The sequence below is a fragment of the Rhododendron vialii genome, chromosome 3a, assembly GCF_030253575.1.
Source record: "Rhododendron vialii isolate Sample 1 chromosome 3a, ASM3025357v1".
Lineage (NCBI taxonomy): Eukaryota > Viridiplantae > Streptophyta > Magnoliopsida > Ericales > Ericaceae > Rhododendron > Rhododendron vialii.
Genome location: NC_080559.1, coordinates 947,695 through 973,953, shown reverse-complemented (window position 1 = coordinate 973,953; position 26,259 = coordinate 947,695). Strand labels below are relative to the sequence as shown.

At 39.5% G+C, this 26,259-nt stretch overlaps 3 protein-coding genes across 5 annotated transcripts; 2 read left to right on the top strand and 1 right to left on the bottom strand.

The window, feature by feature from the left end:
• Positions 1-323: 323 nt before the first annotated feature.
• LOC131320767 (protein EMSY-LIKE 3-like) lies at positions 324-7,489 on the top strand. Its single transcript, XM_058351614.1, has 10 exons — positions 324-558; positions 2,613-2,815; positions 2,896-3,005; positions 3,085-3,328; positions 3,402-3,596; positions 4,062-4,130; positions 5,877-6,077; positions 6,645-6,713; positions 6,793-6,856; positions 7,239-7,489. Exons 1-10 carry the CDS (start codon positions 528-530, stop codon positions 7,316-7,318), a joined length of 1,266 nt encoding a protein of 421 aa, XP_058207597.1. The 5' UTR covers positions 324-527; the 3' UTR covers positions 7,319-7,489.
• On the bottom strand, positions 6,908-12,053 carry LOC131320765 (uncharacterized). Of its 2 annotated transcripts, XR_009198338.1 has the most exons (3): positions 11,554-12,052; positions 7,655-8,246; positions 6,908-7,567 (listed from the first exon to the last, which is right to left on the bottom strand). XR_009198338.1 is itself a non-coding variant. In XM_058351612.1 (2 exons), the coding sequence occupies exons 1-2, from the start codon at positions 11,921-11,923 to the stop codon at positions 7,879-7,881; spliced, it is 738 nt and encodes a 245-aa protein (XP_058207595.1). In that variant the 5' UTR covers positions 11,924-12,053; the 3' UTR covers positions 7,550-7,878. The 2 variants fall into 2 exon arrangements, 1 of the variants encoding a protein (XP_058207595.1); XM_058351612.1 differs by having other exon boundaries at positions 7,550-8,246; positions 11,554-12,053.
• A 6,821-nt stretch (positions 12,054-18,874) lies between these two features.
• LOC131320764 (chaperone protein ClpB1-like) lies at positions 18,875-25,711 on the top strand. Of its 2 annotated transcripts, none has more exons than XM_058351610.1 (13): positions 18,875-19,040; positions 19,375-19,507; positions 19,827-20,053; positions 20,148-20,426; positions 20,537-20,865; positions 20,980-21,343; positions 21,469-21,672; positions 23,114-23,527; positions 23,637-24,010; positions 24,106-24,382; positions 24,531-24,719; positions 24,890-25,017; positions 25,362-25,711. In XM_058351610.1, exons 2-12 carry the CDS (start codon positions 19,387-19,389, stop codon positions 25,007-25,009), a joined length of 2,898 nt encoding a protein of 965 aa, XP_058207593.1. In that variant the 5' UTR covers positions 18,875-19,040; positions 19,375-19,386; the 3' UTR covers positions 25,010-25,017; positions 25,362-25,711. The 2 variants fall into 2 exon arrangements, with proteins under 2 accessions (XP_058207593.1, XP_058207594.1); XM_058351611.1 differs by lacking the exon at positions 18,875-19,040 and having other exon boundaries at positions 20,980-21,271; positions 21,302-21,343.
• Positions 25,712-26,259: the final 548 nt, after the last annotated feature.

Here is a 26,259-nt window from a genome sequence, read left to right as displayed (position 1 = left end):
TGTTGAAGTTGGGAATTTTTTTTTCAAAAGGGAACCGAACACAGCCGCTTATACAACCTCACATACCCATACATAATAGTGTTTGTGGAGCCCATATGTATGTGAGAGGTTGTGTTTAAATTGTTGCGTGGGTATCATTTTTGTAGTTCCGCCAAACAAACGGGCCAAACAGAATATAGTGGGTCAATTTCTCTTCTCTATTTCCGGTTTTGCCAGTGGGCTATTTTAGTCGGCCCATAACTCCTTTATCCAGCCCGAATACCAGCCGTACGACCAGCCCAATATCCATCTATATATACCCGTCCTCTCTGCATATTTTACCCGGAATTAAAAAACTCTCTCTCTCTCTCTTCGATGCTCAAAGCGCGAAGGCTCCATTGACGATTTTCTCTTTCCTTTCGATTACTACTTCATTGGAAGACTCGTTCGGAGACTCATTCGCATTTCAAACAGCTGAACAAGCTACCGTCTGTGATTTCTAGGGTTTGCTATATTCTGTGAACACGATCCCCTGTTACAATCTTGTCATGGATTATGTTCACGTCGACGACACCAGCGGTGAGTGAAATCACTACGTTCAGTGGATTATGGAGTGTATATGTTTATGCATTGCTCTTATGTGGAAACGGTTAATTGATTTGAAGCTTTTGGAAAAAGGTCACAGCGGTTTGTTTTCGTGATTTAGGGTTTGAAATATGAGTGAATTTCATTGAAGCGTTTGGTATTTCGTAGAGAATGTCGTCTGTCAGTCTTTCAGGGTTTTGTTGAGAATTTTAAGGGGCTTACAGCTTGATTAAAGTTGTAGTCTGTGTGGAGATTTTCGTATTCTTTTTATCCGGTTGTGGAAAAAACCCACAGCGGTTGGTTGGTTTTAGGGTTTCAAATTAGAATGAGTTTTATCAACTCATTTGTTGTATATACCAACAATAGTACGAACTATCTCACGTGGAGTTTATTGGTCCCACCATGCGTTATTGGGACCACGAGCGTGAAAGCTAAAATTAGCGAGAGGGAGGATCGATAGTGCGAGCGCAGGGTGAGAATTGAGAGCAGGAGCGGATAGCACTACTGAAGGATTATTTGACTAAGGTCCCACATATCCCAGATTAGTGAATTTGTAAAATTGTTAGTGTAGGTGTTGGTGACTCAAGAGTATGTGACTAAGGTCCCTCATACCCCATAGTGCATTGTGCGTGAAATTTTGTGGAGACTATTAAAGCGGCTTGCAGGTTGATTAGGTTGTAGACTTGTGGAGATTCTCGTACTCTGTTTTCGGGTTGTGGTAATTTTTGGCTGTGGAATCTTCTGACTGTAATCTCTTTGTCAGCGTATGGGATTGTCTATGGGTGTCGTGTACTTAAATTTAAATGTAGTGCTGGTTTCATGAATTTGCAACTTGATGGTTTGACACTTTGAGCACCTCCGGAACCCAGCTAGGCTGTGAAGAGGAGAACGCCGTTTGAGGCTTTGAGCACCTCCGGAACCCGGCTAGGCTGTGAAGAGGAGAACGCCATTAGTGCTGACTGTCCAAGGTTACAAGTTTATTAGTGCCGGTTTCATCAGATACATGCACTACTGCAGGCACTTATATGCATACATGATTAAATTTCAGTTTCAATTGGATGCTTGATAATATGTGTCTTATTGTGATGGATTGCATTGCATTATTTACCTGCACATATCATGTGGATAAGAAGATTTATATGTTTGCTAATAGAATCTATACCTCAACATATGTATACAATAATGCTTCCGTCCTGCCCTGACTGCTCTCCTTTCCTTATTTTACCGTCTCATTCTTATTTTCCTTACATCAGGAACATTTAAACAAGAATTTTTTTAGTTCACTAAAATAGACCTCATCGTGTAGTTTGAATTAGTGCTTGAAAGTTGAACCGTGAACAACTCGATGAGGTTTAAGCATGTGCTATCATTGGAAGTCTAATAGTAAACGGTGGAGTAGAATCCATTAGTTGTCTCTACAAAAAAAATTATATATATATTATGAGGCTCTCTGAAGAGGACAGTCTTAGAAGGGAGTACTGTACATAAATTTTCCGCTTATGAAGATTACCAACATCAGTTGATGAAGATGTTAAGAACTTAAGGATACAATTATACCCCTCCCATGTTTGATTATATGATTGGAGGTACTGTTGGTATCTCTCAGTTAGGGTTATCATTTACTAACTTATGAAGCCCTCCAACCAATATCTGGAAGCTATTTAGCTCTGTGTTCGGCAACACCATGTTCCCTATTTGTTTTGTTTTGAAAGTGAGTTGTTGGGATAACTTTTCCAGTTATTCTGCAGTTGTGTCTTGTAAATTGTGATATTAGTATTAAGGTACTGAGGTGGTTGCTGGTTACCCAGAGCTGAACATAAAATAACTGGTTCTTCAAATAGCCAAACATTGGACTACGTTTTATGTATCCTGTGCATGTGGGTGTGGGTGTTTTTATTGTGTACCTTCTTAGTGGCTTGTCTACCTAATTTGAGATTTGGCTCATGCAAAAATTGATTTTTTGGTTGCCATTGCAGATACTAGGGTATATGTGAGTTGTTTGGAGTGTATTGTGGGAAATTTCATTTTTGGATTTTAAATTAATCCAGGTACAGATGATGATCTTCCGCCATCGCACCATAACAGACATGCAAGAGGTGGCCGGGTCGCAGGAAATGGAAGATCTTTTGGAGGTTCTGTCCCATTCAATAGGATGCACATTGATATGGACTCTGAAATTCACCAACTTGAGAAAGAAGCGTACAGTTCAGTCCTGCGGGCTTTTAAAGCACAGTCCGATGCCCTTACATGGGTATATATTTTTGCGTTTACTCTGGCTTTTTATATTCCTCCTCTTCCCTTTTTAATGCTGTTCATATTTTCAATCGGCAGGAAAAGGAAGGATTAATTACTGAACTTAGGAAAGAGCTTAGGGTGTCGGATGATGAACACAGAGAACTACTTACCAGGGTTAATTCTGATGACATTATCCGTAGGATAAGGTTTGAGCTATAATTGATTAGGTCTAAACCAGATTTTATCAGGTCTTTATTGATTTGATATCATCATTGGTAATAATAGGGAGTGGAGACAATCTGGTGGACACAATGGCTCTATGCTGAGCACACCCCAGGCTGTTCATGATCTGTTACCCAGTCCAACAACAGCACGCAAGAAACAGAAAACATCCCAATCAGGTGCCCTATCAGCTGGTGTGCCACTGCGGCCTTTGCATTCTCAGGGTGATGCTGCATCCATGCAGCCATCACCTGCAGCTGCAAAACGAGGACATCCATTTGGAAGTGGTGGCAAAAGGCTTAAACCTGTATGTTGATTATTTGTGCTATCAGCATAAATATAGTTGTATTTTGACCTCTGTTTGGACCGTTCATTGGCAGGGTCAGCCATTTACTGGTTTATCGTCGGTGAATTCCATGCAGTACCCTAATCGTAGTTCTTCTGGTGCTATCGTGACAAATGAAACTGCAGAAGCAGCAATAAATGATCCATTAATTGGAAGGAAAGTGATGACAAGATGGCCAGAGGATGACAACTTCTATGAGGCTGTAATAACTAACTACAACCCAATTGAGGTATGTTCAAGGTCTTAAGACGAAAGGTTAGAAACAATGATCTGTGGACAAAGCAGTTATAAATCACCTTTTGGTTTTTAAATGTATTGGAGTGATGGTGAAACAAGTATCTTATAGGCCAACTGTGATATTAGGACAAGGCAGTTATAATTCACCTTTTTGGCTTTTAAATCCATTGGAGTGATGGTGAAGTAAGCATTTTGTATATTTCTGTCTCTTGTGTGAGATTTATGCTCCAGTTGGCTGCTTTTGTTTTTAAGTAAATTAGAACCTAGGCATGTTAACTTTTACTGGTCTATAAGGAAAAAGTTGGTCATGCTTGCTCCAGCAATCATTTCTTTTCTTTGGTTCCTAGTTTCAATCTCTAAAACATCGACCTCAATTAATTAAACTTGACATGTTTTGACTACTCACATTGTGACTTTGTAGGCTTAACTTGTTTTATATTTTTATTGTTACTTTCAGGGTCGACATGCTCTGGTCTATGATATACGTACAGCGAAGGAGACATGGGAATGGGTTAATCTTAAAGAGGCAAGTCTCAAGCATTATTTCCAGCAGTTAACACGTTTCTTGTAGCTACTGCTCTGTAGCAATATGTTCCATATTGTTGTAATAACCTTCAAATTGTTAAGACACAAATGTATGAAACTACTCCTCGCTAGCTAAGGTGATCAGGATGGGATATTCTGTGCAACTTTGATTACTTTAGGTCTTCACTTAAGATTCTCTTGTGGTTTCTGATTTCTAACTTCAATTCAATCCTGCTGAAGTGCATAAATTTTTGAGCTGAAGTTGAATAAGGTCAGCTATAAAACCAGCCCAACTTCTTCTCAGTTTTAATCGTGATTTTCAATACATCCAGTTTGAAAGCTTTGGACCAATTCTCTGTCATGCCATTAGTGAGGATACTTAAATGAATAGTTGATAACTAGAGGCATTGCACACACAAGTGGCGTGATCATTCCTCGTTATTTGTGGATATCTGCAATAGCTATCACCATGTAACTGCCTATGTATGTGCAAGATTTAACCGAAGGAGAGAGAATAGTTGTGCATGATGTGGTTTCTTTATGGCTGAGATCTTTCTTTGTTAGGCCTTCTCTAAAAATCAGAGAAGTGTTGCACTCTTTCATTATCATGCCTCAACTAAAGTGATGTACTTATCACAAAAAAAAAAAAAAATCTAAAGTGATGTGTTTAGTTGTTTTGCGGCTTGTGCATAAAATGCACTTGGAGGCATCATACTGTCAGATGTTGGAAAGAGGTGTGATTAGTTATGCTAGTCTTCTTTTCAGAAAACATCTTGTTAGGGGTAAAGCCCACGTCATATTTCCCAGAAACTTGTTTAGGAAAATTGCCAAGAATTCATGGGTCATAGAAGAAACTTGTGGGAGTTGCAGCTCATTTTGTGTTTTCAGGTAGGAAAGCAAGGGAAAATACTATGTACCGGGAAGTATTTTCCTTGTCTTGTTACCACCAAAAGCTGGAAAAATAGAAAATAGGAGGGAAACAAGGATAAATTATTGATTGCAGATGTGATTTTCCCATGCATTTTCCTGATGTACAACCATTTTCTTGCAACTTTTAGTTTTAGGTTTATTTAACACTCGGGTTTTGTGAGGGGAATCGTGTGCATAACCCGTGTGCATAACCTTTCTTCCATAAGCTCCATGTACCAAACAGGGCCAGTGTACTGTGGAACTTTTCACAGGTGCCAGGGTAACATAGGGAAACTTTCAGGGATAATGCCTCCACATTTTTTATTACTTTCATGGTTATGAAAATTTTTCTAAAAGTGCCTGAGCTATCAGACTTAACAGAAATGTGGCCACTGAAGCCATTATAGAAAGTCAGAACTTAGCAATTTAGCACTACTTGGTGAAATAGGTTCAAGATCTGTAATGGAAAAGATTTATGTTTTTCTTTCATTGTTATTATTGTACTAAACTTGCATGTATGTTCACAATAAGGCTTTAGAGGTTTATGTATTTGGAGAACATATTGGCTTCTTCTCTCTATTGGCTCTTGCCTCGGCATTAATTTGATGATCTGAATGGAAAATTGTAAATGACGACCCTGTACACTAAATCCGTGTTAAGTTGTTTTGGTCTTTGTCTCTCTCAATTTTAGGGCGAGTAATCAAGCTAAAGAGAGCATAGTTCCTTTGTTCCATATGTTTGAGGACTAGTGGTGCTTCATATAACTTTGTGAATCTGATAATTTCTTGAGGCTGAAATTTAATGAGAATCATTTCTCTTTTGTCTTTACTAATGGCAGATTTCCCCTGACGATATACGTTGGGTAGGTGATGATCCAGGAATTCCTCATAGAGGAGTGAATAATTCATTAAGCCTTGGTGTTACTCCACGTGCTGGAAGAGGGAGAGGGGCAGCAAAGGAATTGCCTCGGTTACAAAATGGGTTAGGAAGGGTTTCAGATGAAATTGAAATACTTCACACTGAAACATTATTAAAGGAGGTATATTTTGTATGATTCTGTATACTCCATTTATTTTAGTGAAGTTCATTTTAGAATAAGTCTATATGAATGGACTTAACCACAAAAGGAGTATCCAGCAAACAAATTCCAAAAACATATATTCAACCTTGGTGTAGTGGGTATTGTGGGATATACGAAAATGTAGTCCGCACAGTTGGGAAATTATTCTTTGCTCCCAGAGCACAAAATTATTTTGGGAAATTCCATTTGCTTTTTGAATGAGGGCAAGAGGGTAATTCCACATACCAACTCACCTAGGCAATTGTTCCGTTTGCTTGATTAGTAGTGGAATGATAAATAATCATACAGGATAAGTAATTCCTTCGGACTAACGTATACCAAGATATTCTGTGGATATTGTACCGAATGGATATTTATTCCTAGCTATAAAAATTTGAACCAGACATAAGATGTGCGGTTTTCTTGAATCTATACAGTACAGTATCATCCAAGCTTAACTCTAGGCAAACAAACAGGCCTTAAGTTTATTGACTATTATCTGGGGTTGAGCTGTCCTTTGTTTATGTAACCTTTTAACATTGGCAGGTTGAGAAAGTATTTGGTGCAAGTCAGCCTGATATTCTTGAAATTGAAAAGGCAAAGAAAATGCTCAAGGTATGAACTGATATACATCCTTCACAAAGTCGCTGTTTTTTGTTTTGCACTCAGGATTTGACCATAATTTGTTATGCAGGAACACGAACAAGCACTGATCGATGTGATTGAAAAGCTTGCAGATGCATCCGACAGCGAAAGTGGTAATAAAAACATGTGTAGATAAACAAAAATCCATGTATAAATTTTTTAATCTGTTGGGAAAGAAGTTTACTGGTGATGATAAAAATAACATTTTGAGGAACCTTTATTTTTCTTTTCACCTTAGCTGTTCTTTTCTTGTCAAGTGGAGTATTACAATTGTAAATGAGATTACTTTTTGCAGAAACAGGCTCATAATCTGTCCATCTGTCGTCAAATGAAAAAAACTTCTTGTTTCTGTAATTACATACCATGGAACTTGATACCATTGCTTTATACCTTTCTGAGAATGTGATCTTGATGCTCTTGATTCGAGCAATTATAATTAAAGTTTAGTTTGTTTTTTCCCATTTCCCTTTCTCTTTTGCTTTGTTTCAAATTCAGATGGGGAGCCGCAAATTTCACATGGACAATCAAGGAATGGAGGATGGAGAAGCATGCACTACACTGAAATTCAGTCCTGAGTTCAAGGCGGAGTTGAATAGATGTGATTGTTTAGGAGCTGCGATAGCATAGCAAACGATGATGTGATGACTATTTATTTACTTTTTATCTTTGTATGTAGCTAATCTGAATGTCTTCATGCCCCACTTGGAAGGACAGTCATTGCTATAAAGCTGTTCAACATTCCTTCATATGCTGTAGTCCTGGAGTTGTGCTTCGTTGTCTCCTTTTTGGTTGATTTGCTACCACGATTGAATGAAATCACATTTCTGCAATTCAAACAAACATACAACAGAATCCACAAGTAAACTTCCTAGTTCGTGCTTGCACAAAAATACAAGATACAACAGACTAACCGATAGCTCCCATCTCCGAGCTACATACATCCCCACACCCGAGATCAACATGACACACTTGATCTTAAACACTCTTGATTAGACACTTGGACAAAGCAGGACTCGTGTCTCCATCCACTTGAGACCCACCTTCCGTTGGAGGAACTTTACCAGATGAGGTTTATCAAATGTCACCATCTCTTGTGCCAAGTACAAAGTTCAACACCTAGGACTTATGCAATTGTTCATTCATCAGCAAGCTGATCAAGAGCAACTGGGCTAGCCAAATTGGACAATGACCTAATGAATCGAACAATCAAATCGACCATCTGAGCATCGTAATCTGGTCCTTCCATTTGGAAATGGCTTACTCCTTCGATTAGATGAGTTTCAACACGACCTGCGGCAGATTTCAATTTGTTTTGCAATTGTTTAACGCTAGTGAATCCATCTCGGGTACCCATAACAAAAAGTTTTGGTTTAGGAGATTGTAGAATGGCTTTGTGATGTCCTCCAAAGAGAATGGAGGCAGTGAGACCAAAAGGATAACCCAAACTCACATAACCCACGACTTCGTCTAACTGGTCGACTGCTGAGCCAGCAATTGGAGCACCTGTAGGGAAGGGAAACAGTAAATATTTAAACAGTCTTTGTAAATTATTATCAAGTAGAAATCCACATTTTTATTGTCGTCTCCTGTAACAGTATAATCAATGACAAATTGGAAATGGAGTACAAACTGCTACAATGCAGAAGTAGACCCTAAGGAACATGAGATCACGTCGTGCATATCGCGTATGTATTTATATGTCAGCGGATGGCCTTCACAAGTATGTTTTAGTTCTACAGATCAAACTGCATACCAAGCCTGAAGCCATCTCATATCATAGTTTTTGGAAGTTTACAAAAAAGAGTATGTCTTAAAGATAATGAAAACCATGGAGGGAAACCTACATAATCAAAATCACCAATTGGAAACTTCGGAAACAGGTTGACCTTGTAAGTAATTTGGAACAAGTGTTTCACTAGCACTAAATACCGAATCAAGAAATATTAGTCTAACACTGATACAACCAGTGGGAAGATCCCAAATTATGATTTTATGGAACAAGAGAGAAATAAGATGTCGCAACCAAACCAAGTTGTTAAAGTGGAAATAATTTCCCACTTCAGTGTACAAAGAGTTTTACCTTCCAAGATATTTGGACAACTAAAAAAGGCAACAAATTAGGAGGCAAACACTTTCCAATTGTGCATTTAGCGTTGACAAGCAACATTCAGTGTCCAGGCATGAGATTTTGGTTTTCTCTCCTTTTTCCTTCAGCTATGTTTCCGATAATTCCAACCTCTACTCGTAAGCTAACAGTTATCTATACAGCTCTCAGTTGAGGTTCTACATAACAACAAACACTACAGAGACGGGAATTGTTCAATATACTACTTGATTGGCTCTTAACTGAAAATTCATTGAGTTTGGACTTGAGTGCATTTCACTACATGCAAGACAACATTGTAAAACCACCTGATTGAATGCAGATGTGCAGTGGCAATCACACATATTAAGTTTTTTAAGAGACTTCTGTCAAAAGTAAGGCAAAAGTGTGTTCAAATAGTCCTGCAACTTAAACTTGGCTAATACGACCAAGCTCAGCATTCTACCTCCTGAAGCACCTAAGTGAGAAACCTAAGAGAACCATATACACAAACGCTGTCAGAAGATTAACAATCAATAGCTTCCCCACCCACGTCTAGAAGTTCAAACTTCAAACCACAAATTACAAGAATGGCATGGCACACATAAGTAATAGATAAAAGAGTCAATGAGCTCAGTCAAGAAACAAGGGCTCAATTAATCAATAACCACGCATTACCAGATTTGAAGGTTTTTATCTTTTATGTTTGCCAAAGATGAGTTCGTAAAACAACCCTTCTACCCCTCTCCTCCTTCCACTCCCGCACATACGCACACAAACACAGAACAAAAGAAGGGTAGACGACAGCTATCAAAACACGATGCCTACTTCTTCCTTACATTAACCATTGGCCACACAAAATCACTGTCCATATCGGCCGGATGGAAGTTGATAAATTCTAACATCAGAACCTTCATCAAATCAAATTTTAAATCCAAAAAAAAAATGTACACAACAAACGGCATACAACAGACAGTATACCAATTCCACAAACCAAAGGTTCAACATGTTTAACTGTCTGTATGAAAAAGTACTTCCAATAACCTTGTACCTTGGAGCTTTGTTCGAAATTATCACACATCAAACTTAAGAAAGCTAGTAATCTGGTTTCGGAAAAATAATCCTGAAGAGGGGGACTTTCAAAGATGTGGACTGTGGAGGCACCTTCAAACGTTGAAACAATTGCCTAAGTCCATCCATTATTCGATCAACTAAGAGTAATCACCAAAGCAAAGCCGAAAATTGTACGCAAATTATTTTCCACACAAGCCTTAAGTAAGAACATAAAGTTTCACACAAGGTTATTCCTACAAGCCAAATAAGAACAGAAAGTTTAACACAAGCTTATTCCTACAAGCCAAATCACTGAAGAATAAACAATTCCTGAAGAGAAACCTAACCTGAAAGAGCACAAATCACTGTACACCTACAGACATACATTAAACCAACTTCCAGAAGCTAGGTTCGAATGCCTCACATGTTTCACAGCTAACCTTAACAACCACCAAAACCTTCATAGCTTCGGTCGATCATAGCTTGAGGATTACTAATCAAATTCAACCAAAAAGACATACATTCCCGTCATCCCCGCTTTTATCTCAAAAAAGGAACCACGTAAAGAACCCCACCAAAATTATTAGACACACCCATTTCGACAGAATATGTGCACACATAGACAAATATCTGCCTAAGGTGGGTAGATTTCATGGATCATCTCTCCAGATCTGAAAATCAACTGAAATTTGCAAACTACCCCAAAGGTCAGCTCAGGTAGAGATCAACTCCATGAGGGGACGTAGTGTTGAGTTTAATATAGGAGCCTTAGCTATAGTTGTCTTTTGAACGTTCAGTTTTATCATAAATACAGGATGATTAGTACAGTAACAAGTGTGGTGAAATTAAAGTTTTGAACAGGGTTAGCATAGATGATGATGATATTGGAATCCTTATACAACTACAATCTCAAATCACTCTTACTCAGTAACCATTTCAAGTCCATATCAAACTCAATGTCAAAATGCATATATAAACTGGCAAATCTAAATCCAGCAATTCTTACTGAAACTTTATGTCAAATTCTTTCATTTTAGAAATCCCCATCTCCCCGAACGGATCCTAAAAGAACCCACCAGTACACTCCTATTGCTCTTCAAAACATGGTTTCGTGCGTATATCAACAGCCCCTATGGATTGCATCCAAGAGCGAAAAAGAAAACAGAAAAAGAAAGGGGAATTCTATCAATCACTTGTTTGGACAAGAAATGAATCGGTTCCTTTTCAGTCTGTTTGGAACATGTGAAAAAAGAAGGGGGAAGGGAAGAGATAATTGTTAACGAACAAAGTGCGAGGAAAATGTGGAGAAGCGTGTACGATGCTCAACCCTTCGTTTTTCTATTTTTCTTCTCGCTTTCTTCTCAAACCAGACAAGGGAAGAAAAAGATTTTTCAGATTTTCCCTTCTTTTCCCCAATATCCAAACAAACCGAAATTTATTTCTCACCAAATCTCACCACCACAACGCTTTTCTTCTCACAATCTAAAGAAAGGGCCTTTAATTACCAAAACAAAACCAACAAAAGAAAGAAAAGAAGCAGTACCTTTAAAATTACCATCAAATTTCTCACCACCACAACCCTTTTCTTTTCTCACCCTCTTCTCACAATCCAAAGACAGGGCCTTTAATTATCAAAAAAAAAAAAAAAAACAAATAGAAGAAAGGAAACAGTACCTGCAGAGGAACCCACCAACAAAATTCGTCTCACGCTGAAATTCTGGGCGACCCATTTGCACACAGAAATGACGTCGCGCACTTCAGAGGATCCGGTGAGAGAAGGCCTACCAGAGGACTTACCGACGCCCCTCATGTCGAAGGTAACGGCGTGGAATCCTCTGCGGGCGAGTCCAAGTGCGATGCCCTTCATCAGGCCTTGGCATCCGCCCAGCACCGAGTAGGGATGGACCAGCACGATTGCAAAAGAGCCTTCCTCTTCTGATTCAGGTTCTGGGTTTGGGTTTTCCGCTTGTGTTGGTGGTCTGAAGATCCTGGCGTCGAGTTTGATTCCATCGGCAGTCTCGATTGTCTGGGTTTCTCTTGACATTATTTATTGGTAAGGCGGGGAGTTCTGGGGAGAGAGAGAGAGAGAGAGATAGGGGTATGGAATTAGCGTTTGTTTTGGGTGTTAAAAAAGGAGGAGTGGTTCAGCTGTTTCTCCACTCGAGCTAACAGGGAGCGCGAAGTACTTGCGCCTCGTGTTGCATAAATACTGCTCCTACTAGTAAATGAGTATATTGATTAAGCAAACCCCGGTTTCATATTCTAATAGGATTCTCTTGAGGGGTCCATAATTGTAAACTGATTGTTCTAACCTTGTCTGGAGTAGTCGTCACCGTGGCACCGTCACATAGAATCCAACACTCGAGACCGGGAGCCGTACTTGAGGCAAGGCATGAGCCACTCTTCAGATTGTGGCTCGTTGCGCTATTTTGAGAATATAATAGGTCTTCAATCATGTGTTATCGTTGAAGTGCCATTTTTTTTGGTGTTATAGATCATATGAGTATTACAAACATATTACAAGCATTACCTAGAGTGCAAGATGATTAAAGAGATACGCACTGATTTTACGGCTAAACGTACCAAGTTGCGAGCTATGTATCGTATCATAGGTGCATCGTAAGATTTTTTTAAACATAAGATACATTTAGAGATACTTATCAATTTTACCTTCAAAATTATCAAATTGTAAGATACACAATTTTAATCTTGAGAAGATTTCGACAACACAAATAACTTCACGTGGAGCCACAACATTAGGCTACAACAATGGTGTTGATTAGAATACTTGTGTCTGATATGAAATTTTTTAGTCCTCTTCAATTGTTCTTCAATTGTTTAGAGCAGAAAGCATATTAAACCCCAGAGAGTTTTAAAGTAAATTAGTTAAGTAGTATTTAGAGAAGGCTTTGTTAAGAGTTCCAAGTAACACCAAAAGTTAAGCGGTGAGAAAATTGATTCTAACAATATATATCAAGCTATTCAACATCATTCCTCTTGTGCAATTCCATTTTGAACATGGAGATGCAAAAGTTTATAGGTAGGGCAAAACAGAACAGTGGCGTAGCCAGGAAAGTGTATTAGTGGGAGCACTATGTCACAAGAACTTCGACGATAGCCAAGCTCCAACAACAACCTACATACTCATGAGTAAATGGTTGTTAGCGATGCGAAGATGGCTTGCGTCTTATAGTGTGAGAAATGAAGGAGAGCTTTAGGCTTGTATAGAGTGTTATTTTGTGTAGAAATAACTAAAAGCAAACCCGACCCGCCAATTAACCCAATTACCCACCACCACCACAACGCCGCCACCACCACCATCACCACGCCACCCTCGCCGCCGCCGCCACCACCACCACGGCCACCGCCGCCACGCCACCCTCACCACCACGCCACCACCACCACAATGCCGCCGCCACCACCACGCCACCCTCACCACCACTACAGCCACCATCGCCGCCTCCACCACCGCACCACCACCACTAGTGGCGGCGTTGTGGTGGCGGTGGCGGCAGCGATGGCCGTGGTGGCGGCGGCGATGGTGGTGGCGATGGTGGTGAGGGTGGCGTGGCGGCGGCGGTGGCCGTAGTGGTGGTGGTGGTGGCGGCGGTGAGGGTGGCGTGGTGGTGGTGGTGGCGGCGGCGGCGGCGGCGGCGTTGTGGCAGCGGTGGTGGTGGGGGTGATGAAGGTGGAGCGGTGGGGGCGGCGGCGGTGGTCATGGTTGTGGTGGTGGCGGCGGCGGTGGCGGTGGCTATGGTGGTGGCGGTGGCGGTGGCTATGGTGGTGGTAGCGGTGGTGGTGGGGGTGGTGAGGGTGGCGTCGTGGTGGTGGTGGTGGTGGTCATTGTGGTGGTGGCGGCGTTGTGATGGTGGTGGCGACGGTTGTGGTGGTGGTGTGATGGTGGTGGTGGCGGCGACGGTGGCAGTGGCCGTCGTGGTGGTGGCGTGGTAGGGGGTGGGCTGCATTCATTGGGAATCTGGTAAAGAGATGAAAGTTTTTCATGGGTTACTTTCATACCCATTGGGTCATTTAAGTTGACCCAATTGATGCCCAATTAAGACTCAACTAATAATGGGTTAGTTGGGTTTGGATCCATTCTTACCCAACAAATAAATAGGTTGGGTTGGATCTATTTTTTAGTTGATGGGTCTGGGGTTGTTAATGGGTCTGGGTTCAATTTGCCACCCCTACTTACATGCAATCAAATGGAAGCAATTCTGAGCAAGTGAGAAGTAGGATGAATATTAGTTATTTGGCATTTATATCGGATCCCATCCAAATAATCTACACTGTTCATTTTGTAAGCTTTAATCTTTTGATCAGTCCTCGGCAAAAACATATGAATTGCCCATGCGTAAATGCTTGAGCAAATTCTACAAATCTTTTTGTCTAAAATCTAAACCATAATTTCAAAGCAAGACATGTGTTATTCGACCAATTAGTAACAGATATAGGAATTAACTAATTTTTTCTTCAATAGTGTAAAAATCAAGCCCGCAATGGATGTTTTATTGCTATCTCAAAGTAAAAATCCAAGATGGACTATGCAAGTTTGAGGTATAGATGCTTGGATCCCACTACTAATAGAGTCTATGTTTCCAGACATGTTAAATTCATAGAAACTGACTTTCCTTTATCTTAAGTTGACTTCATCCTCTTCCGTGTCCTCATCTCCTTCTGTTCTCCCTTCTTCTGGTATTCCTTCCTTTAGAACAACATCTTTTATTGTTCCTATTATTCCTTCTTCTTCTCAGACCTCCTTGTTTTCTTCCTTTTCTGTATCTCCTCTTGTCTCTTCTCCTGTTTCTTCTCCCCCTACTACTTCTCCAACGATTGTGCCTTTCTCTAATGGCTGTCCCTCCTCCTCATTCCATGCACACCATGTCTAAATTTGGAATTTTTATGCCTAAAATTCCTTTTACTCTCTCTGTTCACTCTCCTCTAGTTTCTAAACCACTATTTTTTAAAGAGGCTATGATTTTTCCTGAATTGCAGCAGGCAATGTCAGAAGAATATTTTGCTCTAATTCAACAAGGTACATGGTCTCTGGTCCCTCTTCCTCCTAATACTCCTACTATAGGTTGCAAGTGGATCTTTAGAATCAAAAGGAATGCTGATGGGACTGTGTCTAGGTATAAAGCTGGAATTGTAGCTTAGGGTTTTCAGCAAACAGAGGGTATTGATTATAATGAGACCTTTAGTCCCGTTGTTAAACAGCCCACTATCAGACTTGTATTATCTCTTGCTCTTCATTTTGGCTGGGAAATAAAACAACTTGATGTCTCCAATGCCTTTTTGCATGGATCTATTCAAGAGAATGTGTATCTCAGACAACCTCAAGGCTGTGTTAACCCTCAGTTTCTTCATCATGTGTGTAAACTTCATAAAGCTTTATATGGCCTTAAGCAAGCCCCTAGAGCTTGGTATGATATGTTGTCTACCAATTTACTTAAAAAGGGGTTTCACAACAGTTTGGCAGACTCTTCTTTGTTCATTCTTTCTCAGGGATCAGATCTTGTGTATGTATTGGTATATGTTGATGATATTTTGATCACTGGTAACAGTCCCTCTTGAGTGGCTCAATTCATTCAGAGTATGGGGTCAGATTTTGCTCTCAAAGATCTTGGCTCTCTTCATTATTTTCTGGGCATAGAGGTGTAACCTATGCCCCAGGGCATTATGCTCTCCCAAGCTAAGTACACTCTTGATTTGCTTAAGAAGGCAGGTATGACAGATTGCAGGCCTTGTGCCTCTCCTTCCTCTCTCAAGCCTAACACTGTCATCCTTGATGTCCCTTTTTCTAATCTAGAGTTTTATAGAACCTTGGTTGGTTCTCTATAGTACTTGACTTTAACTAGACCAGAAATTTCCTTTTCTGTGAATGTTGTGTGCCAACATATGCATAATCCTCTAACAAGCCACTTCACAGCAGTTAAACGTATACTAAGATATCTCAAGGGTACAATTCCTCAAGGTCTTCTTTTAACTAAAGGAGCACTGCAGTTTTTTGCATTTTTTGATGCAGTTTTCTGCATTTACTAAAGCAGCCAACTGTTGCCAGATCTTCAACAAAGGATGAATACAAGGCCTTGGCAAATACAGCAGCTGAGCTTGTTTGGTTAATGCGATTGGTTCAAGATTTACGTTTGCCTTCCCCAGTTCCTCCCCCTCTAATATGGTGTGATAATGTTTCTGCTATTCCTTAGCATCAAATCCAGTTTTCCATGCATGCACAAAACATGTTGAGGTTGATTTTCATTTTATCCGAGAGAAAGTTCTTCATCATCAATTGGCCATCAAATATGTTCTTTCTCAGTATCAAGTTGCAGACATTCTTACCAATTCACTTACTATTGGTAGATTTCAGTTTCTCAAGGCCAAACTGCTGCTGTCAGATCTTCCGGCATCAGTTTGCAAAGGTGTGTTAAGTGAGTTACACTCCACCACTCCAACTGCTACTGTAATTGGTACAACGACTTCCACTATAGATGACGTCAACTGACCTCAGATTTGTGTGCCAGCTAGGATTTCTATTAGTGCTTGTTAATACTTTCTGTTAGTGTAATCGTGCAGTTAGTTAAGGATTAATAACTCTTAATCTCTATATATATATAAAGTAGAGCTAGGGCTTCCTTTAATTGTATTGGTGAAACTGTTGATTTATTGAAATGTGAAATGAGAGTTCAGTTTACAAATGTTGTCAGTTCCTACCGTCTTTGGTCTCGAGGATCCTAATTGATCCAATAAACAACAGTTGTTGAATGAATTTCAAGTCACCACATTTCTGTGAGGTATTTCATCAAACACTACTTGAAATAACACCACATTTACCACATGTCAACAATAGCACTACTCATGGGCACATATACCACAGATGTCAACAATAGCTAATTAGAGCCATATCAGTCACTTCAAGTCTTCAACCCCATGGAAATGATGGACTCTCCACTAAACTCTCCGACCACTGGCTCAACAATGGCCTCTTCAATTCGACTCGTTACCAACTCCGGCAACGGCAAAACGAATTGGAACCCTAGTACTGGCGAGCTTCCAGTTGTCCATCCTCGGTAAAAGCGCCACCGATCATCGGCATTGACCCACAACGATACATTATGCAGATCTGGATATGAGCAACTATTTCTCTCACACACACACTTCCGGTCACTTGAAAGCGCGCGGGCGCCTCCTTGCCGAGATCCATTGACGATTTCGCCTACAGTTGAACCACTACCTCAGCCACCTAGATTCATGTTTACGACGGACGACGATGATAAATCGATACTAAAACCTCTAGCTTCACGGCTGAGATTCATGTTTATGGCCCCGCGTCTTTGTCGAAGTTGGGTGATAATTCTCTTCCATGGCTGGAGTTGGGGAGGCGAAGTCGAGCATGTTGGAGCAAATTTTCGCGCGCCTGTTTTTCTTCAATTTCCCTCCCTTGTGTTTTGTTGAGGGTGTTTTTGGGAAGTTGGAGCCAAATGTTCTCGCCGCAGTACGTAAATTATTGATGTTTTTATTGCATTATAAGTCCCTATACTATGAATTCATAGCCAAAGCTCACGGAAAAAATCATGTGACTAGGCATGTGAGTTGAATCAATCACTATATTTAATTACACATCATATACATTTCTTAATACCTGCGCATAATGCTGTCAAGTTTAATACTATGGATTATAAGTCCCTATACTATGGATTATATTGCATTATAAGTCCCTGCGCATAATACTATGGATTCATATACTTTGTACTATTTTATCTCTCTTAATCTTACCACTCATTTTACGGGGCACCCTTCCTAATTCCTATAATCGAAAGCCTATGCAACATTATTGGGGGACCAGATATGTGGTCCGGTCACGTGACTTAAAGTTTACCTCTCTCTCTCAGTAACCCACAGATGAAAGAGGGAAGAAAGAAACGTGTAGCAGACTTTTCTCGAAGATCCTCACCACTAAGCAATTTTACTAGAAAGCCCCCATACAAGGAGATAAAACCCAACGAGAATGAACCGCCGGATGCAACAAAGAAGGAAAAAGGGAAAAGTCCAAAAAAATCAGGGAAAAAATTAAGGAAAACGGAGAATCAGGTTAAAATCTCACAGCCACGCAGCCCACGCCAATTGCTTTCATAGTTTCATAACTTCATTCCTTTATCTCGGTCTGTGGAAAGGGGAAGTTTGTAGCGTTTTACAGATTAAGGGGTATGGTGTAAAACGGGTAAATTAAGGGGGCAACATGTAATTAACCCGTGATATAAAGAGTCCATAGATAGATAAGAAGGCCGTTGCTATTTGTAACTATTTATTTTCTCTCATAGTCCATTACATTTCGGTAAATGGTTGTTGAAAATCATAAATAATATTTTCGGTAAATAGTTGTTGAAAACAAGATTATATTTCGGTAACTACATGTCGAAAATATGTTCAACTTTCGGTAAACAACTGCCGAACATACATTTTCGGTAAATAATTGTTGAAAAAAATATTATATTTCGGTAATTGGATGCTGAAAATATATCTCAATTTCGGTAACTAACTGTCGAGTATAATTAAAAAATTTTAACGGGCTACGGGAGAAAATAAAGGGCTGCGAATAGCGGCGCCCGATAAGAAAGGGCGCAGCTATTCACAGCCCTTTATTTTCTCTCATAATCCACTATATTTCGGTATGTGGTTGTTGAAAATCATAAATAATATTTCGGTAAATAGCTGTTGAAAACAAGATTATATTTCGGTAACTACATGTCGAAAATATGTTCAACTTTCCGTAAACAACTGCCGAACATGTATTTTCGGTAAATAGCTGTTGAAAAAAATATTATATTTCGATAATTGAGTGCTGAAAATATATCTCAATTTCAATAACTAACTGTCAAATATAATTTAAAAAATATTTAATGGGCTATAAGAGAAAATAAAGGGTTGCGAATAACGGTGGCAGAAAGCATAAGAAATAGAAAGTATAGTATTTGGGAATCACGGAAAAGCAAATTCTGTTCCTCTCTGCACGTCCAACCCAAGAAATCGATACATCCGAATAACAGCGGCAGAAAGCATAAGAAATAGAAAGTATAGTATTTGGGAATCACGGAAAAGCAAATTCTGTTCCTCTCTCCACGTCCAACCCAAGAAATCGATACATCCAGAAGCCGTAAATTAGGGTTACAAGCGATAACTAGGTTTTGTTCTTATGAACTTTTAGATTTTGATTGTCTGTTTCTTCGTTTGCTTCATTGTGATTTGCCCTAAATTTTTTTTAAACTAGGGTTTAAGTCATTATGCTTCGTTTAAGCGGTAACTAGGGTTTCGATTGTCTGTTTCATTGTGATGCCTCGTGGATTCATTGTGTTTGCATGCAGATGTAAGTCTAATAATGACGGTATATTTCCATATATGTCCGTATGCAATATGTATCTACGGAAAGATTTTAGGTTCCAGATTATGTGATTGTTCTCTCTGGAAGGCTAACTTATTTCTGTACGTTATTTCCCCTAGGGTTTTGTAGCAATGGATCGAATGGTTACTGAAATTCTGAGGCAGAAGGATGAGCTGGAGACGGCTTATGGTGTTGAAATTCATTCGGAGGCTCTCTATCTTGCTTGTCGCATTACCATTAGACATTCCAATGGTTTGTTTTGTCTATTTCTTGATTCAGTTTTAGAGAATGTTCTGTAGAAGGAAAACACGTTGCATGTGATTAATGGTTGTGCTTTTCAATGTTGGAAAGCATCTTTTGAAGGGTTATTTTACGAAAATTATCCCAAAACCAACTTTTGAAGGGTTATTGTACGCAAAATTCTCCCAAAACCATCTTTTGGAAACCGTCAACCAACCAAACAATCCAATGTTTCTCTAAAATGAACTCAGAAAACAGGTTCTAAATTCTGTAATCAAATACTTAGATTCTCACCAGTGTTTGTTATTTTTTCATTTGTGTTTGTTCACAGTTTTATTTGCTAATGAAGAAGTGGGTTCTGACAATTTTGAGGATCTGCTCCAAAAAAAGGCGTTTGGGCTGGTGAAGAATGCCTGTTTGAGATTGAGGCTTGACCTCGACACTGATGTAGAGGAGAATACTTTGGATACTGATGAATACTTGTTGTGTCGGGCGCTTGTTGAATTGGAGGAAATTAAGAAAGAGAAGGATCATGGAAAACGATTGTGGATTCCTCGTGTGAGTAGTTCATTTGTCAACTTTCAACTTTGGTACATTTCCAATAAGAAGACTTGATGCACGATTAATGTTGTTTTGAATTATTTTCTTACAGGTAGAAAGGGAATATAAAGATTTGATGGACAAGTGGGATAAGTTTATGAAGAAGTCAAAACCAATAGTAATGGGGAGGAATATGTGCAACAGGAGAGGTGAAGAGCTACAAATGTTAGAACAACTGCGCCAAGGGCTTGTTTCTTTTATGCAGGAGGCTGAAGTGGATAAGAAGACAGAACTGAAACCCATTTTTGGGATGGCTCAGTGTTTTAGTTCTCATCTAGTACATGAGAATCACAAACAAAACCTTGCTGTTACGCCACGTTTAGTTGCAGAGGTGTAAATAACTTGCACTTTTTGGTGGTTTGCCTGGTGTTATGCGATGCTCTTTGGGCAATTTTTCTTTCTTAATGACATTTCTTTTGGGGGGGATGGCTGCTTGTGCAGGTAGCAAGCCCTTTGACTGGGTTTCCAGCTTCCTGGCTCCTTTGCGGCTCAAATCCTCCGTTGCAAGACCTGGAATCAAGATTGGCTGAGAGGGTAATTGGACAAGACCATGTTAGTTTTCTGATTAGCCGGGCCTTGAGGAGGCGGAAGTCTGGCGCTGGACCTTTAGGCTCATTTCTCTTCCTATATGGCTCTGGTAGAGGAAGGACGGAGCAGGCAAAAGCTCTTGCTAAACAACTTTTCGATGATGACAAATTGCTAACTGAAGTTGACATGTTAGATTATGGGGAGTCAGATTCTGCCTCACGCCTGTTTGGTGCCCCCTCCAGGTTTTCATCTGCTAGCTCATTCTATTTTAGCTTGTTACTCAATTTTTTTTGATTCCTGATAATAATGGTTTTGTAACTTTTACCTGAGCATGTTTTGTTCTTCTGGTCCAATAGTAGTGAAGAATGTGGTGCTGGAGGATTACTTACAGAGGCTGTGAAGAAGAGGCCTTTTGGGGTTATCTTGTTGGACAACGTTGATAGGGCCCATCCTGCTGTTATAGATCTTCTGATCACAATTTTAATTCATGGAAGAGTATTAGATGGCGTAGGAAATACTGTGTATTTCACAAATACATTGATTGTCATGACATCAAATGTTGTAGATTACATGTTCGAACCGTGGGGCTGCAGATGTTGGTCTCAAGAAGGCCTCATGAAAGACAAGTTTTATAATGATCCACCACCACATCCCAAGTTGTGTAATGATCCACCACCATATCCTAAACATCGATGTGCCTATATCTCTCTTTTGATGGAGGTAAGTTCACTAGTAAGAATACGTTTTTTTTTACCCAAGGAGCACATCTTGGGTCTATCCAATTGTGCAAATCTCTAATTTTAAACCATTATTCTGATATTCTCTGAGGCTCATATATTACGCAGGCAAGAAAATATTTCAAACCTGAGTTGTTTGAGAAACTGGATGAAGTGATTGTTTTCAATGTCCTCTCCTACGAAGAATCTATGGCTGTTGGTAGGCTCCAGCTGAGGGACATTGCCAGCTCCATCAAAGCAAGAAGACTTATCTTATACCCATCTGAGGCTGCATTGCGTGGGCTTGTTGTGAGGCATACATTCAGGCCATATGTAAGTTTATATTCTCAATTTAATTACTATTAAATCATTACATGCTGACTTGTGTACTGAGCATTCACTTCAAGATCTAGAACAAGGTTTGGGATCCGTGGATTGCAGTGATCTTGAATTTTGAGGTATTTAAGTGTAGTAATGGGTCATGTGTGTAGGTTGTTTGCTTAATTGTAGACATATAGTCTTCTTGGTGGGGTGGAAATGGCTGTAAGGAAGAGATGGGAAGGAATGAGTATGTGATGAATAGGATTTCCTTGGCCGTTACGGCTTTTTAATGGAAAGGAGAGGAAAAGAGAAGATTTCAATCTGGGCCTTTCGGATTTCTTTCCTTGGGGGAATTTGAGGAATGGAGGGTGCATTTAAATGAATTCTTTCAACAAGTACTTGACCTCTTTACTCCTGCCTTCCCTTTCATTCTGTTATCTTTTCAGAGAACAAAGTTTTGTCAGCAGTTAGGCATGTAATTGACTGTTATGGCCTTCCTCTGATCTGTGTAGGCTTGTTAGTTCTGGACAAGCACCGTCAGGTTGATCCAAATTTAGAGGATGCAAGCTCAGTAAGAACCACATAGATCAGGCTCAACTTAGCCTTTAGTTTATATTTTGTAAGGTCAAAGTAACAGTCAACGATATGTTTGACCCATGCCATGGCTATTATCCTGAAGGCCTTGTGGGTTTAGCATGAATATTTTCATGGGGAAGAGATGTAATAGAAACATTCAAGGTGCAACTTTTTAACTTCACTTTGAGAACCTCTATAACCGCCATGATATATTATCATTTGCTCACTACCAGCACTTTCATAAAAGAATCTGAATTGTGGTACATTACACTTTTTACAAATCTTTGAAATGCTCACTTTTTGGAATCTGTGCAGGGCCCAAATCTTTCTGGTACTTTTGGCCCGGCCAAATATAAACACAACTTTGTCTATTTGAACAGCAATTTTGTACAATTCTTTGAAATGTAGGGGCTTTTATTGCCAGTGATGGTTGCATGTGCGTTCAAGCTGCAATCTGTGCAGGGACCAAATTGACTTTGAGCTAGGATCTGCTCAAACTGGCATAATGTCAACTTCATTTAGTCTGTGTAAAAGGTGCTCTCACCATAGTTATATCCTCCTATTAAGTGGGGTTTAGATTTCTTCTAACCTTTGAGTTCTAAGGATTATCTTTTTTCATTTTAGCTGAAAATAGGAAAATCAATTCTTCTTCGTTGGCGGCAGATCCCAGGGTCTGAGGCAAACTTTTAGATGTTCCTTCTCATTTAGTAACTATACAAATACAACTTACATGTCTTCCATCTTTGTTGGTAGTTATATATCCGCTCTAAACTATATTTTGCTTTGGGCTTGTACTGTACATAAATTGTATGCAAACCCTTTTTTCAAGAAGCTTGATGTGATGTCTTGAGATGACCTGTTTTATGTTTGTCTCAAGGGTGGACAGGCTATGAAGGTTTGGCTCGAGGAGAATGTGGTCCCTATGCTGTTTGGCATTCTTGCAAACAATGAAACAGATGAGATGTTAGTGGTCTACATAGATGCCCTGATGGGAACAAAGGTGTTGTCCTATAGATCCGAGAAGCGTGGCACTTACCTGGAAGACTTGTTCTTGAAGCATTTCAAGGAATCTTTAAAGGAATTCAGAATAATGTACTGCAAAGAGAAGGAACGAGTCAATAAAATCTACGTATTGCGTCAAGACTTCTTTACTTTGATGAATCTGCTGAATGCAAAGGCTGTGGTAGATTTCAGCTGTGTTGCTGACACTGTGCAGAAGTTGCTTAATGCAGTGGATGATCTCATAAGCAATGCAGTCCATGCCCTTTTTGTACTCAATCTGTCTATACTGGTACCGATTATCTCAGCTGTGCATTTGTTCCCAGTGGATAGTTAATACTGTTTTTAAAAGCATTCCCTGGAATTTTGCATTTGTTCTTATTTACAAAGTCTTATTGTAGGAAACATCAAACCGTTCCAATGAGGAGACAGAGCCTCTTGAGAAAGAGAGGCCAAGCAAGAGGCCCATGAATCAAGTTCAGGGCCTTAGCATGTTGTTGACCAGAAGAGTGGTCAGACAAAATCAGGCAATCGAACTTGTAGCCGAGGCATTGCTGAAATCTATTCGTCCTCCTCATGATCTGCCACATCAACCTACTAGGTCACTCCTATTTTTGGGTCTCACTAGTGTTGGTCTGGCTGATCTTGTAAGAAGTCTTGCTGAGAATTTTGTCTCTGACGATGGGACGGAGCTACTTATTTATGTTGACTTGTCTAAGTACAGTGACTCAGACTCACTTTTCCGACTTCTATATGAGCCTTTGGAGATATCAACGTATGGCCTCTTTATACATACTTTTTAGCTGTTTACTTTTACTACTATGAAAGTTTTAATCCAATGACTTGTACTTTTGTGGTATGTTGGTGTAGTGGCCATGGCCAACATGGTTTTCTGCTGTTAGAGCTTGTCCAGATGAGGCCACACAGCATTCTTGTATTTTCACAAGTTGAGCAGGCACACATTTCTGTTTTTAGTGCGTTACTTTCGGTTCTTGATCAAGGTACGTTGTGTGACTTGGAAGGACATACTGTAGATTTCAGACACACTGTTGTTATCTTTGCCTCGGATATGGGGAATAGCAAGGTTCTTGCACAACTTGTCGGACATGCTGATCCATACGATTCCTCTATTGAAGTTATGCAACAGGTAAATAACTTGTTACGGAAAAAGGTAATATTTTTGGATTTGGCTAGACATGGATATCACTTGGTTTTATGATTCTTTATCGCCTCATATGTACATGTTCCAAATGTTGGTGCAATAACTTTTCTCTGCTTTTTTTTATTTAATGTAGAAGAAAAGTGGCTTTAGGTCTGAGTTGCTGAACCGGATAGATGAGATTGTATGTTTCCATCCTTTTGCTGGTAAGCAACTGAGGAAAGTTGCTCGGTTATCAATGAGGGATGGTCCTCACCTGGTAGATGGCCGGCCTCTTACATTATCCACATCACTTATGGATTTGTTCTGTGCAGCTGGTGATCCAGTAAGTATACTCGTTTGGCCAATTGTTGAATTTTTTTGTTGTCGCTTTTGAAAATGTCACAATTCCATGTCTTTCTTGTGAGTTGGCCCAACTAAACAGTTCTTTTCAAACATAATCTTGAATATTCCATTGAGTTCGTACTTCCTCATGTATTGAATTTTCTTGTTTAGGTTTTCAAAAGATTTCCCTCTGCCATTGAAGATACAGTATCATTTCTTGCCAAGGGCCTCATCAACTGTGGAAGTGACACAGGCATTAGAGTCGTTGTCAATCAAACGGTGACCAACTGAAAATGAAAGTAATGTGACATGACATTTTCCTCTCTTTTTTTCCTTATTTTGAATTTGGATTCTTTTTTTCCTTCTTCCAATTGTGTGACCTCGGGTTAAAACCGGTAGCTAAAAGCCAAATAAGTAAATAAATAAATAGGGAGACAAGGGATTGTTTTTTGTGGAACTATTTTAAGTGAAAATAGTACGTAGTTAGTTAATCGCATTATGTGGAGATATTAAGTTCCGCTTGTGTGAAAAATGGGGTAAAAAATGATCTTCGGAATTAATTATCTAGAATATGGACTTGCAAACTCATTTGCCCCGAATTACTGAATTTGGACTTACTACTTTTTTCCCTACATTTTGCAAGGGCGAAAAAGGATCTCGAAGAAAAGCAGCAGCAGCATAAAAGCTTAAAGTTACTCCTATTGTAGTCCGTCGTATATGCATGCAATTGGTGGCACCAGTTTTCACTCTTCCTTTTTTAACTCCACCAGGCCTCTACTATCTTTTTGATGTCTTATGGCCCGAAGTTGAATTTTCTCAAGAAGGGTGTCCTAATCAAGCTGTAGCCTGTGTTTATATTCTATATGTTTGGGACGGATGGATGTTCTGTTCTGTTCTGTTCATATTCTTAAAAATGGTTGGAAAAGCTCTGAAACACCAGAAACTTAAGTTAAATCTTTTGTCCTAATCAAGCAGTAGCCTGTGTTTATATTCTCTCTCTCTCTCTCTCTCTCTCTCTCTCTCTTAATCTCATAGTTTCTGATCAAATTTTTATGATCCGAACCGTTCAATGTGTCTCTCTCTCTTAATCTCATAGTTTCCGATCAAATTTTCATGATCCGAACCGTTCAATGTGCGCAGAATGTGATTTTGAAGGTGCTCGCTAGAAATTAGCAAAAAATGACCAGAAAGTGTTTGTTGTGAGCGATTTTTAATTGAACCATTCATTAAATCTAAGTTAAAAACTGTTTAGATCAAGTTCTTCTAGGTCTATTTCTGATCATATTGAACGGTTCGGATTATTAAAATTTGATCGAAAACTATGGGGTGTTTTTTTTAGATGGATGGATGTTCTATATGTTTTGTACATACATTTTATTTTTTGGACCATAATTAAATGCGATTTATATATAATAAAAAATACAGTACAATAAAAGTGGATACTATTAGTCAAAAAAATAAAAAAATACTACAACAAACAAATAAAACAAAAAAGTAAGTCGCTTGGAACCAAGATGTTAGAATTGGATCCGTCGATCACA

What these genes read in the sequence shown, in the direction of transcription:
- LOC131320764 (XM_058351610.1), top strand. Translation starts at nt 19,387, where the DNA reads ATGGATCGAATGGTTACTGAAATTCTGAGGCAGAAGGATGAGCTGGAG. An exon ending in CGCCACGTTTAGTTGCAGAG is followed by an intron (nt 20,427 to 20,536) that starts GTGTAAATAACT and finishes CTGCTTGTGCAG; the next exon opens with GTAGCAAGCCCTTTGACTGG. An exon ending in CTATTGAAGTTATGCAACAG is followed by an intron (nt 24,383 to 24,530) that starts GTAAATAACTTG and finishes TATTTAATGTAG; the next exon opens with AAGAAAAGTGGCTTTAGGTC.
- LOC131320765 (XM_058351612.1), bottom strand. Translation starts at nt 11,923, where the DNA reads ATGTCAAGAGAAACCCAGACAATCGAGACTGCCGATGGAATCAAACTC. An exon ending in GTTGGTGGGTTCCTCTGCAG is followed by an intron (nt 8,247 to 11,553) that starts GTACTGTTTCCT and finishes CCTTCCCTACAG; the next exon opens with GTGCTCCAATTGCTGGCTCA.
- LOC131320767 (XM_058351614.1), top strand. Translation starts at nt 528, where the DNA reads ATGGATTATGTTCACGTCGACGACACCAGCG. An exon ending in AATGGGTTAATCTTAAAGAG is followed by an intron (nt 4,131 to 5,876) that starts GCAAGTCTCAAG and finishes TACTAATGGCAG; the next exon opens with ATTTCCCCTGACGATATACG. An exon ending in TGCATCCGACAGCGAAAGTG is followed by an intron (nt 6,857 to 7,238) that starts GTAATAAAAACA and finishes TTTCAAATTCAG; the next exon opens with ATGGGGAGCCGCAAATTTCA.